The sequence below is a fragment of the Panicum virgatum genome, chromosome 7N (assembly GCF_016808335.1).
Source record: "Panicum virgatum strain AP13 chromosome 7N, P.virgatum_v5, whole genome shotgun sequence".
Taxonomy (NCBI): domain Eukaryota; kingdom Viridiplantae; phylum Streptophyta; class Magnoliopsida; order Poales; family Poaceae; genus Panicum; species Panicum virgatum.
The window spans coordinates 9,917,560-9,931,271 of NC_053151.1; the positions used below are offsets into that span (position 1 = coordinate 9,917,560).

Genomic DNA, 13,712 nt, shown 5'->3' on the forward strand with positions numbered 1-13,712 from the left:
TGGTGCAATAAATGGAAAAGTTTGTGCCCTGAAGTCACGTCAGAATTTTTTGCAACGAACGCACCCGATCAACCCTATTGGACCCTAAACTCATATTTTGGTGCGTTCGTGCCATTTGGGTACATTAGGGACCATTTGGTTACTGCTCCAAACTCGGTGCAAACGTGCCGAACTGGTGAAATTATTTCAAAAGTTCGTGCGACGAAATCATGTCAGAATTTTTCGCAACAAACACACCCGATCAGTCCTATTGGAACCTAAACTCATGTTCAGAGCATTTCATACTATTCAGGGTCATTTGGGACCATTTCATTACTAAACGAAACTCCGTGCAAAACAGGCCGAACTTGTGCAATTAATGGAAAAGTTCATGCCCCGAAGTCGCGTCAGAATTTTTCGCAACGAACGCACCCGATCAACCCTATTTGACCCTAAACTCATATTTTGGTGCGTTTCGTGCCGTTTGAGTGCATTTGGGACCATTTCGTTACTACACGAAACTCGGTGCAAACATGCCGAACTGGTGAAATTAATTCAAAAGTTCGTGCCACGAACTCATGTCGGAATTTTTCACAACAAACGCACCCGATCAACCCTATTGGACCCTAACCTCATGTTCAGAGCATTTCATACTATTTAGGGTCATTTTGGACCATTTCATTACTACACAAAACTCGGTGCAAAACGGGTCGAACTAGTGCAAATGGTAGCTGCGAGGGGGTGTCACATGGTAGATTGATTCAATTGGTCCCGAATTCCAGATCGATTTCAATTTGGATCAGGAGATTAAGAATAAATTTAAATTTGGTGTGTATAGATGGATGGCTCAGATTATTTGTGTGGTGATTAGAAACTCTATTTTTATATTAGTATGGATATGTTGGATGCTCCCTTGCTGCATTCACCATGAGTCCAGCTGCCTTGCTTCTTGCTGCTTGGCCAGTTCATTAGTCGTTGGATACTTGCGGTATGCTGCAGTGATGTATGTGGCATTTATTTCTCCTAGACAGGTTGCAAAATTTGGAGAAGCAGCAGGTTTCATTTTTTAGTAGTAAATGCACCAGGCAATGGTGGTAGCTGTGCTATTTTGCATCGCATCCTTATTCCCCAGCTTGCAAAGTGGAGGCCAACTCAGAGATCTGAGAGGATCAGACTTTATTCTCATTTCAGATAAAGATGAAACTGAGAGACCTACATCGTGCAACAGTTGTATCCATGGTATGTAATTTTCCCAATTATTGGTTCCATTTTTACTCTTTAGACCATCTGCGTACCGGCCCTTGAATCTTGCTGCCAGCTGAACTATGAGGCACATGTACATGTTTTTGTTTTAAGGAAAAAACAAGCAAAAGGCTTGCTATGAGGTTGGTGAAATGGGCAAGCACATTGTTCATGGTGATGCGGTTGGGAATGATGATGACTCATCTGATGACAACCATGTAAGTTTATTAGTGATTGAACCATTTGTATACTCTCATCCTTGTGATAATTCATCTTGGGTACATCTACATGAAGTTGGCCTGCTGTTATGACTAGGTCCTGAGTGGTGTGTTTTTGTTGTGATTAGATCTAAAGTGGTATTTGGACTACAGTTTGATGATGTGCCACCAACGGTGGAGCCACCAGTGGCATAATGGGGCTACAGACGCACTCATATGCTTGGCATGAGTTACCCATATATAGAATTATTCAATAAGCTCAGCACTAATCTGGCATTAGCCATGGGCCAATCAAATTGCTATTGCTGATGCTTACTACGTATCGAATCCATATGCTGGCCCACATCAACCCTATGAAACCACTATTGTTACCTACTTAGTGTGTGCATCTCATTATTGTATTGATCAACGAGTTCTAACGTCATTCTATTGTGTTTAAAATCAATACAAGTATTATTATTCCTATATTAATGTTATCATGTTCTATGATGTGGTATAACTGCATAATTATAATATACTATGTAGTATACTACTAGATGTTCCTGATTCATGTGCATCTTTTGTACCCTAGCCTCGAATAGCACCATTGTTTGTTTGAGAGTTTCTTGGGTTCTGCGTGGCGCACATGCATGTAGTGTACCATATAAGAAAAGATAATATTTGATGCTATTGCCAAAATGTAGCTTAACATCTGATTCTCATATGTGTGTTTGTTTGTTCATTGTAGCCTGAGAGTGGCATGAGAGTGGCTGAAAACATCAAGACACTTGCATGTAATAGGAAAGTAAAGACTGCAACACCATATGGGCAGAAAATAGGTAATTGCTGCCTTGCCAGAGGGCCTACCGAGTTTTGAATCTAATATTCTTTCTTTATGGGTTAATTGTATATGTGCCATCGTAGATCTGGCTTATTAGAGAATATTGATATGTGCGTTTATGTTCTCTTATGTTAAGTGCTGAAATCAATAATAAGCATGTAGGATTACTCAACAATAAGCATGTAGGATTACATTATAGCTGTGTTGTTAGCATGGAATATGATATAGATTACTCATAAAGGTATGGATTGAACCCCACAACCTATGACAAAGTGGTTTTGGTTTTTTTACATCATGGTTTTGGACTTGATGCCACATAGATCTGGTAAAGGGTGAGGTGCATTAGAGCTCCATAGTGGAATCACTTCACCTTCCTCCCACTCTCCCTAAATTTTTTTCTAGTGTCCCAAAACTGCATTGTAAGTTTGGCCTAATACTAGGATTTGGGGATGGTCGTGGTGTATGATGTTGGTGAGGTTTAAGGTATAGGGAGTGCAATGGTGAATATAGGAAGTGAAAAGAAAAGAAAAAAAAAAGCTAAGCTGAAGAGAATAGGGCCTAAACCACTATGCGGTGATTGCTGTGTGTGCTGAACAGGCTAAGGCGTCGTTCGTCTGTGTACACATTGGCTGAATGTGTCGCATTGAATGGCAATCAGCATGGGCTTGCTTATTGGGTGTAGGGCGTGTTTGGTTTGGAGTTGGGCAGTGCTGCCTAGCCCAGGCAAGCATTCCCAGGCATCCGATTTCGGTCGCGAGGCTGGGATCGCTGCCTGGCCGGCGAGCTGCCTGCCAGGACTCGATCCAAACACACCCATAATGTGGCACAGTGTTAGTATGGCATAAGGATTCAATTCAGTTAGTTTTTGGAGTTGGGGGTTGTTGTAGGCCTTTGGCAATGTCTACTACTCGCATAGGTATGCAACACTAGCAAAAGCAAAGAAGGATTGGAGCTGGCCTTGAATCAGTTTCCATACTTTCAGTTTCCATAATTTCAGTAGTTTGAGAAATATTTCTTCAGCTAAGATTGTAAGGTAGTATCTATATTTAAATAGCAAGCAATTGCCGTCGAACTCTACTCTTACCTCTCTTCTCTGAAGCAGCACATACTGCAGCCCAGGCTGGCACATCGAGATGTCGACACCTACCCATCACGGCTCGGTCAGAGCCACCTCTACCTCGTCGCCTAGGCACCCGTCTCTTCCAAGCAGCCCACAATAGGAATAGGGGTAAGTTGCTGTAGCATGAACTTGTTTTAAATTTGCTTTAAAAATTCTAATGTCATAAAATGGGCTCTCTTGTGATTGATAGCTTAACCTACAAAGCAGGTTAGCAACAGACCAAACGTGAAGATCCCAATATCTAGCCCCCGCGCCGGGGGGTGGGGGTGTGTTAAAACAGTTGCCCCCTGCGGACAATCATAGATCTTATGAGGCAGTTGTGCTTAGCTTGTAACATGAAAAAGCAACTATATCGTGTTGTAAGCTTGCTTAACTTGAAAGATGTTCTTAGCGATGATTTAACTTGAGAGATGTTCTTAGCGTTGAGCTTGGGAGATGTTCTTAGCATTGATTTATCATTCCAACTGTATCGTGTTGTAAGTTTGCTTAACTTGAGAGATGTTCTTAGCGTTGATTTATCATTCTAATATGGTATTGTTTGCCCAATTTGTAAAAAGTCCGCTGGCAGAGGCCCTGGTCCTGCCTGCTCTTCCTCTTGTTCAAAAGGTGCGCGCGCCAGTCTTTGCATGCTATCTATGCTGCTGAGTGCTACCTCTTTGCTGATTGATCCTACCAAGAAGAAAAATACTGGACGCGACAGTATTGGTGGCGCGGGAGGAGCACTACACAATTGGAAATTCAAACAGAAAACAGACATTGCAAGAACACAAACGCAAAATCTAAATTGCAAACGAAAACTATTAAAAAAAGACAACAGATCACAATATATTCCCGAAGGCAGGTCAGCTCGCCATCTTCGCTCCGAGGGCATCATCCATGCCATTTCTGGTAAAAAAGAAATCAACCAATCCCCTCATCATTTACAGCCTTGCCTCACGTAGAAATTTCCCCATTTTCACCGCTCCCCGAATCCCCAGCCCGGATTTGTGACCATTGTGGTGCCATAAGCAGACTTATGTAGACTATTTTTTTTACTATCATCTTATCTTACTTTCTGAAATTTCACTGATTTCATTCCACCGACCAACCAATAGAAAGAGTACACGGCTAAGTTAAGCTAGCAATCATATCCTCGAAAGACTGACCTGAAAACAGAGCCACAAGCAAGACTAAGGATACTAATACTCAGTAAGATTTACCCTAAACACACGTCATGTGGTTACTTCTAGAGTCACACGTCCAACATTTTCCCTTTATTCCCGGTTGCGGAACGGGCCCACTATCCTTGAGTATGGGGTCCAGGTCCTCGGAATGATGCCAGGCCATGGCTGCGCCATACTCACCATTAGCTAGATGGGAAACGATGTCAAGACGGTGAGAATGTCCATTCCACTCACCCGTTCAATCAGGTACTCTGCTTACCGATTACCATATTCTCGGCATGTGGTTAGTACATTCAAAACTTAACCACCACTACCATACACTTAGGCCTTAACATTTTTATTAGACAGACGGGGTCTCATTCCTCATCATAAGACCGTCATCATATCCCCGCCTTTATGGTGATGAATGTAAATTTAAATGAGGAATATGTGTTCTAGGAGTTTGGCTTAGAGTTTTTGAATGACTTTTGACCGGAGTACTCCTCTTGCTAAATCTAGTGCCTGGTAAACATTTGAACACCAATGCATTCTTGGAACTAGATGAAACATTTCACTTTTGTAATTCTACTAGGAAACTTCACATTTTGTTTATGATAGTTATACTACCTTTCTGGTTATGAAACTTTTTCTAGGAGCTGGATTTGGTAAATGAACTTCATTGCACCAGTTTGGGAATTTATGGAACTGTTTAACTAATTATGTGTTTAAATCCTCACTTAAGGGCCATAAATCATGGAATATAGTTAGAATAGCTAGAAAAATGTGAAATTTATACCAAAGCTTGTTCTTGAGTATATAATCATGCCTGAAGAGTTTGGGAACCAGATCTTGAAAAAAACATTAGAAATGATTTACTCTTGCTATCACATTGATTTAATTGTGAATTTTCTACTGGTAGTTATAATCTATTTTAGTCCCTGAAAATCACACACAATTATACTAGATGAATAAGAACCCTGTAAACAAAGTTTGAGCATGTGTTCTGAACAAAATCTAGTTGGAATAATTATACATGTTATTAAATGAATAAATACTATACTAGGGTTATATATGTAAATAAATGCTGAAATTTTTAATGTATCATGTTTAGGTGTAGAAAGGTTCATGGTAAATTTTTGGTACACAGAAACCTTAAGGAACTCTCTGTAGAAATTAAATTATTTATGCACGTGCCTATTTTGTTAATTTTTCTACTACTGATATATGCTTAATTAAATTCTGGAAACATTACAATAGAAATAGCATCACTTATAATAGTTACTGTAAAAATTTGAGATACAGAAACCCTTAGGAACATCCTCTATAAATTATGGTGGATTTTCGCATATTAAGTTTATTCTTTTTCCCATGCTGGCTATGTTTACTGTTTTTAGCTGAATTTTTTTATCAAGTTTGCCTTTGTATATTTTCTGCGTAATATAATTTTTGTAGCACCAGAAAGTAATCCTAGCTCATGCAATAAAAAGAACGAATGCTTTTATGAATAATAAAGTTTAAAAGAGAAACCTAACCCTGTTCACTCTATGAAAGTAAATATAATTAAAACTACTCTATAAATGATTACCCATTAAAGTTTAGTTAAAATGAGTTCATCACTTAAACAAATAAGTTGGTTTACAACTTTATAGTGAATGAAAGTTATACTCAATAAGAATACATTTTGTAACAAACACTTATTGCATTCATATAGAAACGGTTAATTTATCGGACGGCGTATACGAGTTAATCCCTGCTGACGAGAATGTTGCGGACATTAATTCTGTGAATCTAATTGAACTGAATCAAGACCCGGACCAACGTCCGGAAGAGCCCAAGGCTTTTTCTGATAGTGCACAAGAAGGCAAGCCCCGGTGCATCTCCCACTATTTTTCGCGCATAATACCATTCATTTATGATATATACCTATTGTAATAATTTCTTCTGCGCATTTAAGTTCGTAGGAATCGTTTGAAACCATAGTTACATGTCCCTAGGTACCTATGTATTGCTACCTGGGTCTATGTCTCGAATTAGTTGCCCCGCTAACTAGGTACGGTAGAAGTCGAGTGGTTTCCTGCCTCTTGCGAGCTTATAGGAGTTGACTGATTTTACTTACTGTCGAAATATAAGGAAAACGGATAGGGTTGTGTATGCGTGCCCAGACAAAGAATTGCCACCGGATGAAGCTGAGGCCATATTCAGTATGTCGGATGAATTCTTAGAACCCATTTACAATGTTGATGCAACTTTACATCTTCATAAGTTGCCTTTCTTGTTAACCTGTCACCTTATTTTTGTTGTTTCTCAGAGAAACTAGGATTAGATGGCGGCTTCAAGTTGGACACCAATCAAGGGATTGGAGCGCGGCGCACCGGAGACGACAAATCGACGGCGGCGGTCGAGCTCGGGACGGGCGCGGCAATGGGGGGAAATGGGGGCTAGCTGTGACAGTCCTCATTTAAAATGTAACCCTAAGTCGGGAAGATCGAGAAAAATTCAAACCACAAATCGAGATCAGTTGAAACTTCTCAAACATATTCTAAAAATATGGCAAACTCAGCTATGACTAAAGCTTGGGGAGAAGGAGAAATTATACACATGAAATGACAAGGTAAATCAAACCCCATTCCAAACGCATAAATTCATGAAAATACATTTAAAAGGTGAAAAAGTCAACTCTCACACACTTGCTCAAATGGACTTTTGCCCAAAACAAAAGTTGTAGAGTTTAGTGAGACAAACAACTTTCGTGTTCAAAATTTTTCAAGTTGCCACACAAAATTTGAAGAAAAATCCTAAAAACAGCATGTATAGGGTAATTTCAATTAGGTTTAAATTTGAATTTCTAACTTTCAAACCGAACCTCAAATGAGAAAACACCTGAAACCAAAGTTGTAGATCTTCACATGATCAACAACTTTGGTATTTAAAATTTTTCAAGTTTAGTTCGAAATTCTTGACTTATAGCTCGGGCAAACACCCTGTGTACTATTCCCTTTTTCAAACCCTTTCTTATCTCTCCCCCTCCCGACACCGGTCGAACACCTGACCGCGTGAGCAGGGCTCGCCGGCCGCGTGGCCGTCGATGCCTGCCCGCTGTGGCCCGGCCTCGGCCGCGCGTTAAAACGCGCCCGACCAGCGCCCCTGACCGACCGCCGAGGTCAGCGTCACTCCTGCTCCATCCCATCGCCGCGCGCCATCATCGCCTCTGCGTCGTGCTGCGCGTGCTCTGCATCATGCCCCGCGCACGCCACCCCGCCTCGCCTCAGCCTTCGCCACCGCCCGCTGAACCACGCCCGCCCTGTCCCGTCCGCTTGGACGCGTGCTTGGCATGCCCAGCCCACACGGCGGCCTTGCAGTGCGTGTTGCCGGCCACCAACGCTGGTGCGTGCCTTTGCGCGCCTCGCTCGGCTCCGCCCAGGCCTTAACTCCGCCGCGCGGCCACCCGAGTCCCACCACCCCCGCATTTGCACGCCCCGGCCTCCACTCGCATAGCCAAAACCACCTGCCCACACCCAAAACCCAAACCCCGCACATCGGACTTCCCCCGCACCGCTGCCGCCCGCCACAGCCTCGGCCGGCCACTGCCCCCGCGGAGAACCCATGCGGAGCTTTGTGGTGGAGCTCTGCCAAACACGCCTAAAACTCCAAAGATCCACACGGATGAGGGCAACATCCCCAATGTAGACAAAAGGAGTAGTAGTAAAAGAATCCAACAAGATTCCTCTTGGACACCAACCATGCATGTCATTGGTGACGAAGTCAATGCCCGCCAAGACCAAGCCACGCCAACAAAGACGACAAAAGAGGAGCTCGTGGAGAAACAAAAGATCTCACCGCACACATCATGCCGGGCCAAAAGGATGACGATGACAGCCAAACTGGCGGTGAGATACAACAAATCCCCAATCGGGCTGATCACCATGGGAAAATTTGTTCTAATCTTCCCGCTCTCCTCGCCAGAGGAAGCAGCACAGTCAGCAACATTACCGGAGTAGAAGCAGAGACAACAATAGAGCCCATCCGAGCGTCTTAAAATGGGCACAACCTATGAATCACCGATACTTATCTAGCCCTGCTGTATCCGTATCCGATGCGACGTATCAGGATGTATCGATAATAATGTAATTAAAAGTAAATAAATAAATTCTTGATACTTGCCAATATGCGTATCATGATCTTTTTAGACATGTTTTTCTTTTTTTATTATATGATGCATTAATATAGTAATATTTAAGTCTTTAGAATATAACTGCATATTATGTTAGTGTAATGTTGATATTCTCAAACTTAATTCTATATACATCTCATTCTATCTCATATACAATATATTTATATAATTTCGATAATTATTAATAGATATTTATATATAAAATAGCCGGGCTTATCCTTATTTTTAGAAGGACATCGTATCGATGAACCCGTATCGGCATACCCATATCGCGGATCAGTGATACATAAGACACAACTACACCAACTCTATCGAGGGTGCGTATATTGTGAGTGTTTGAATTGTACTGTCTAATTAGGAAAAGATTTAATCTTATAAATTTCAACAATTGGTTACAAATTGAAGTGTGATTTGAAAAGATTTCATCCGATGTGTTTCGATGAAATAAGTGCTTAATCGGAGCATTTTATTTTCCTGTTGGCAATCCAAAAAAACAACTGTCCCTTCGAGAAAGTAAAAACATAAAATGCTCCTGGTAAAACGAAGGAAAACGGCACGCACACCGTTGGCCGCCATGGAAGCCGCACGCCTCTCCCAGCCCGTCGCCGGCGCCGCCTCACTCATCCGCCGCTCTCGTCCCTCCCCAGACCATCCCAATCCCTCGGCGGCTCCAAGCCGTGGCGCTCGCTTCGTCGGAGCTCCCCAAGCAGCAGGTATCGTGCTCCCTCCTCGCCCGCCGCCGCCGCTTCTTCGGCCGTTCACTCGTCCCCTCCCTGGACGCCCACCAGGTAGGTCTCGCCGCACTCCTCCCCACTCGTATTAGGGTACGGAAACGTTTATCTCCCGCCTGGTTCGGCCCAGGATAACAAAAGAAAAAAAAACTTGTTTCTCTGAGATCTAGAAAAGCCGGAAGTAAAGGGGGGCGAAAAATAGAGTAGCTGTGCAAATTCCAAAACATTTTAGGCGCTACAGGCCACGGAGGTACCATAATTGCCACTTGTTGCAGGGGATTACTGCACAGAGTGTGAACAGCTGTTAGCGTTACGATGCTATAATGGGTGTCTGTGAACCGAAGAAACAAACTGCTGTGTAGTCCTGAGAGGCTTACCAGATTACTGTTGGCCCAAATGAAATTCTATTTCTCTCAACCCATGAAGCCCAAAGGGCAGTCTTACATATATAGGGACGGGAGACTTAACCAAGTCACCACTTTAATCCTAGTTCTCCCTAGGCAGCCACAGGAGGCCAATAAAACCACAGTGTGATCCCATCGTCGGTTGAGATCACCCCGGGGAGGCTATACCTAGCCCTATCTAGTAATATAGATAGATACATAGACGCACATTGTGAGACTTATCTAACAATTACAGCTTTTTGTTTGCAGGGCAGAATTCTTTGCGGAAAATGATCTGCGATGCACTCCTAACTGACTGGGTTCACCTGGCAGTGTTAGCACAGCTGTGGGCACCAGAAATATGGCTGTTCTTGGTCAGCGATGTCTGGTGTTTTGTTTTCTCCATGTATATCACTCTCATCCAGGCATACTGCACTGCTTTTAACTTGTTGGCACCATTTTTTTTAAGAGGGATGGTAAAGCTCAATTAAAATCACATGAAGAAAAGGAGGTATGTTTTTTAAACAATTAATTTTTTTATATTTTTTTGTTCTCTTGAATAGATTCAGAAGGAATGATTCGCTGGATATGGACTCGCTTCCTTAGTGGGAACCATGGCGTCCGAACTCCGAACTACTAGGCAGTGGTTAAATCATGTGCTACCAACTCTTTTGGTTTTGTCAGGTGAGCAGCACCGCACTCATTTGTTAAATGATGGGGTACCTGAATCTATACAAATTTAACTTGAATATTTCGGATTTACCTACAAAATGAGTTCATTTGCTGGATGCCTTGTTACAGCAAATTTAGATTTGAGGCCCTTCTTTTCTTGCTGCCCTGGCTTTCTGTTTCAGAATTGACTTGAGGACATTATCTGCTGTCGAACACTCTTTTTTTGTTGCTGTGGATTTTTCTCGAGAACACTATTATAGTGGAAATTGACCATTTGGACACTATCAAATTGAGTACAGTTGATTGGTGTCCTACAAGGCTACAACAAATTTGGAGCCTTTGTTGTAGGACACTAATAATATCTGAGCTAAATCTATTAAAATGACAGTTTCTGCTGTCTAATTTCCACTATAACATTCTCTTTGAGTAAAATAACTATTTATCCAGTGTAAATTTTGCTTTACTATATTGATTACATCGGTGGGTGGTTGCTGCATATTTGTTGCAACATAACTGAAATTGCAACTTATTGTCAACATGTCTGGCTTGAGCAGACTGTTTTGAAATATGCTACCTCTTCTTTTGTTTGTGGTCTAAATTTTATGGGTCATGGTTTCATAACTTATATATAGATTTGTGATCAATTAACTGCTTTATGAATAATTCCTAAATCTTTGGTAATTGTGATATATAATTCATTGATACATTTAGACTTAGAATTTGCAGAGACAGTTTGATTTTTTGTTGCTTTTACTTCATAAAATCTTATATTCAACCCTAAAAGATACATGCTTTCAGAAAATAAACTTAACTGGACCTGTAAATTTGTGTTCAGTATCATTGGAAGTCTACTCTTCTTGCAAGTTCTGATTCTATCATCTTTAGATAAATATGCCCTTGTCTAATCTTCATTGATGAAAATTGCAGGAAAATATTTGCACTTGGTGCTCTAGTTGTTTATGGTACCGAGTACCATAGCACAGCTGTTTTGCTGCGGGCTGGGAGCTTGAACTTGATTTCATCTTTGGACACATGACCCAATGGTTTCTATGGCTGTTGCTGGAAGCAAGTGTGGGATGGATACTGGATGGTCAGCCTTACACCTATAATACCTTCCTCAACTCTTTGGATTTATTTTCTCTTCTTTATTTTACATCTTTCTATGTTTCTCCTTTTGCAAGGCCTAAAATTCCATTTTTAGTTACTTATAGAAAATTGTCTCCCTTTTATTTTGGCTTCAGTTGCTGGATATAGCTTGCATCTTGGTAACCATGAGGTTGTGAGGATGGCTTGGAAAAGATTCCTTCACAATGTTTGCCAAGGAGTACTAACAATCTCAACAATCTGCAAACTTCAGTCTTTAATTAGGTTTTGATAGAACCCAAACAAAGCGTCTAGATAGATCCTGTACGTATTTCCATAGATTAATGAACAAACAAGCATACGCTGTGTCTTAAGCTAGTGCCAGCCTTTTGGCTATAGAATCCTCTACCAAATAAGTATCTATTACTAAATACATAGTAGATACGACAAGAATTTATGGAGCATACGTCATGAGGTTACCAACGGTAAGTTTGACCGATTTTGTGGTGAACCTTGTATATTTGGCAGTCAATTAGACAGGTAAGAATCAGAGTACATAGACAGATGATGTTCATGAACTCTTCTACTAAATAAATGAGTAGAGTTATTGAGTAGATTTAAGACAAATCTTTCTGGATTCGCTGGTATTAATTGTGCACCTCCATTCCGCCCTATAAAAGGAGCATCCATCGCACCGGACCGGAGACACCCTTCAGTCTGGTCTCTAGTGTCTGCAATGGACAACCTCAATACCCATTCTGAACAGGCCAATCAACCTCAGGGACAACAAGCAAATGGCCTTCCTTTGGATATACCAACAAGTGAGGTCTTAGATACTCATATGATTGAACCACAGAGCACAAATCAGACGCCGCAATGGTTCTCCCTTGAGCAGCACAGGCTGCAGTTGGGTCGGGTTCTCCAACTCTGCGTGACTTTTTGTGCACCAGTTTGGTTGAGTCTTGGATAGATGTTGTCTTACTTCTTCTGCTTTTGTTTTTTACTTTTTTCCTCAATAAATAGAATGAGCAGGCTCAGGTGTCGCAGCAGCAGGAAATGTCTTTACAGAACGCAATTCTATCAAACCTTCTGACAACCGATGCGCTGCTCCGGAACGTTGAAGAGGTAGTTAGGATGCGCTTAGAGTTGCAAAGGATCCGAGAGAATCAAGAAACTTCACGGCATGCTTGGGATCAATTGCTGCAGCTTGTTGTTCTTGTATATGAAACGAATGAGGCACTTGTCAGAATGATTGCTACGTTGCAGCAGGAAATGAACTCACATGTTTCAGGCCCTGGAGATGAAGCATCAAGTGTGGCAAGCAGAGTCAACCAGTACTGATCGTACTTGTATGGTTTGCAACTCTGGTGGTGCTTGTATGATGTTGCTGTCGTGCAAGCACCTCTGCACCTGCAAGCCATGTGCACTCCATCTCACGGCTTGCCCAATCTGCGGTGCTGTGAAGGATGATGCGATCGAGACCCAGTTCATATGAGAAGTGAAGAAACAATAGCAGCGATGGGAACCTATTGTTTCTGATGTGCCTAATAAGAACATGTGTGTTTTCTTTTTTTCAGTGCAAGTGTGTTGGAGCCTTGGTTTGTTATCCTTCTTGTATGCTGTTCTATAGTAGTCTTCATCGTATCAATGTCATATTTCTGTTTTCTCAATATTTTTAGGCATTTGCCATGTTCTGTTCCATCATTTCTTCTTTTGAAGTTCCTGGTCTCAACTAGATGGAATTAGGTTCCATTGAACATGGTCTCACATAAACCACAGAGCACCTAGTGTAGGGTGCTGCTGAACACCTGGTTGGTCTGGCCTGCGGTCGGTTGTGCTTCCTGCCCCATTTCTGAGAGAACCGCTTGCACATAAGAAGGCCGATACATTTGGTGGTTTCACTAACACTATGCTGATCTCACTATAGCTATTCTATCCTCAGAGTCAACGTCTTCCTGGCATGCACATCATCATGCTTTGCCAGCTAATCAGCATTGGTTCCGAATCAAAACTATCAGCGTACTCTTCAGAAAAAAACACATGTGAGAATGTATTGCATTAAGAAGAAATTTACATGGTGTATCTACTAAATAGCTGTTAACATATTGTCAAGAAATGATGGTAGCGGATATGGCATGTTGCTGCAATTAA

The 13,712-nt window shown here is 41.8% G+C and overlaps 2 protein-coding genes and 1 long non-coding RNA gene across 12 annotated transcripts; all 3 read left to right on the forward strand.

Annotated features, from left to right (window-relative positions):
* Positions 1 to 821: 821 nt before the first annotated feature.
* On the forward strand, positions 822 to 2,536 carry LOC120683268. Its single transcript, XM_039965324.1, has 3 exons — positions 822 to 1,218; positions 1,336 to 1,439; positions 2,167 to 2,536. Exons 1-3 carry the CDS (start codon positions 1,056 to 1,058, stop codon positions 2,293 to 2,295), a joined length of 396 nt encoding a protein of 131 aa, XP_039821258.1. The 5' UTR covers positions 822 to 1,055; the 3' UTR covers positions 2,296 to 2,536.
* Positions 2,537 to 3,355: 819 nt separating this feature from the next.
* Positions 3,356 to 4,006, forward strand: LOC120680469. Its single transcript, XR_005677679.1, has 2 exons — positions 3,356 to 3,487; positions 3,587 to 4,006. It is a non-coding gene; the product is annotated as an uncharacterized LOC120680469 (long non-coding RNA).
* Positions 4,007 to 9,196: 5,190 nt separating this feature from the next.
* On the forward strand, positions 9,197 to 13,233 carry LOC120682399. 10 transcript variants are annotated; one of them, XR_005678428.1, is made up of 5 exons: positions 9,207 to 9,480; positions 10,077 to 10,212; positions 10,370 to 10,490; positions 11,406 to 11,568; positions 11,720 to 13,233. XR_005678428.1 is itself a non-coding variant. In XM_039964279.1 (3 exons), exons 1-3 carry the CDS (start codon positions 9,219 to 9,221, stop codon positions 10,410 to 10,412), a joined length of 441 nt encoding a protein of 146 aa, XP_039820213.1. In that variant the 5' UTR covers positions 9,201 to 9,218; the 3' UTR covers positions 10,413 to 10,491. The 10 variants fall into 10 exon arrangements, 1 of the variants encoding a protein (XP_039820213.1); XR_005678432.1 differs by having other exon boundaries at positions 12,242 to 13,233; XR_005678433.1 differs by having other exon boundaries at positions 12,585 to 13,233.
* The last annotated feature ends 479 nt before the right edge of the window (positions 13,234 to 13,712 follow it).

Coding starts and splice junctions, on each gene's coding strand:
- LOC120683268 (XM_039965324.1), top strand. CDS start 1,056: ATGCACCAGGCAATGGTGGTAGCTGTGCTATTTTGCATCGCATCCTTA. Junction 1,219..1,335: donor GTGCAACAGTTGTATCCATG/GTATGTAATTTT, acceptor TTTTGTTTTAAG/GAAAAAACAAGCAAAAGGCT. Junction 1,440..2,166: donor ACTCATCTGATGACAACCAT/GTAAGTTTATTA, acceptor TGTTCATTGTAG/CCTGAGAGTGGCATGAGAGT.
- LOC120682399 (XM_039964279.1), top strand. CDS start 9,219: ATGCTCCTGGTAAAACGAAGGAAAACGGCACGCACACCGTTGGCCGCC. Junction 9,481..10,076: donor CCTCCCTGGACGCCCACCAG/GTAGGTCTCGCC, acceptor TTTTGTTTGCAG/GGCAGAATTCTTTGCGGAAA. Junction 10,213..10,369: donor TGGTGTTTTGTTTTCTCCAT/GTATATCACTCT, acceptor TCTCTTGAATAG/ATTCAGAAGGAATGATTCGC.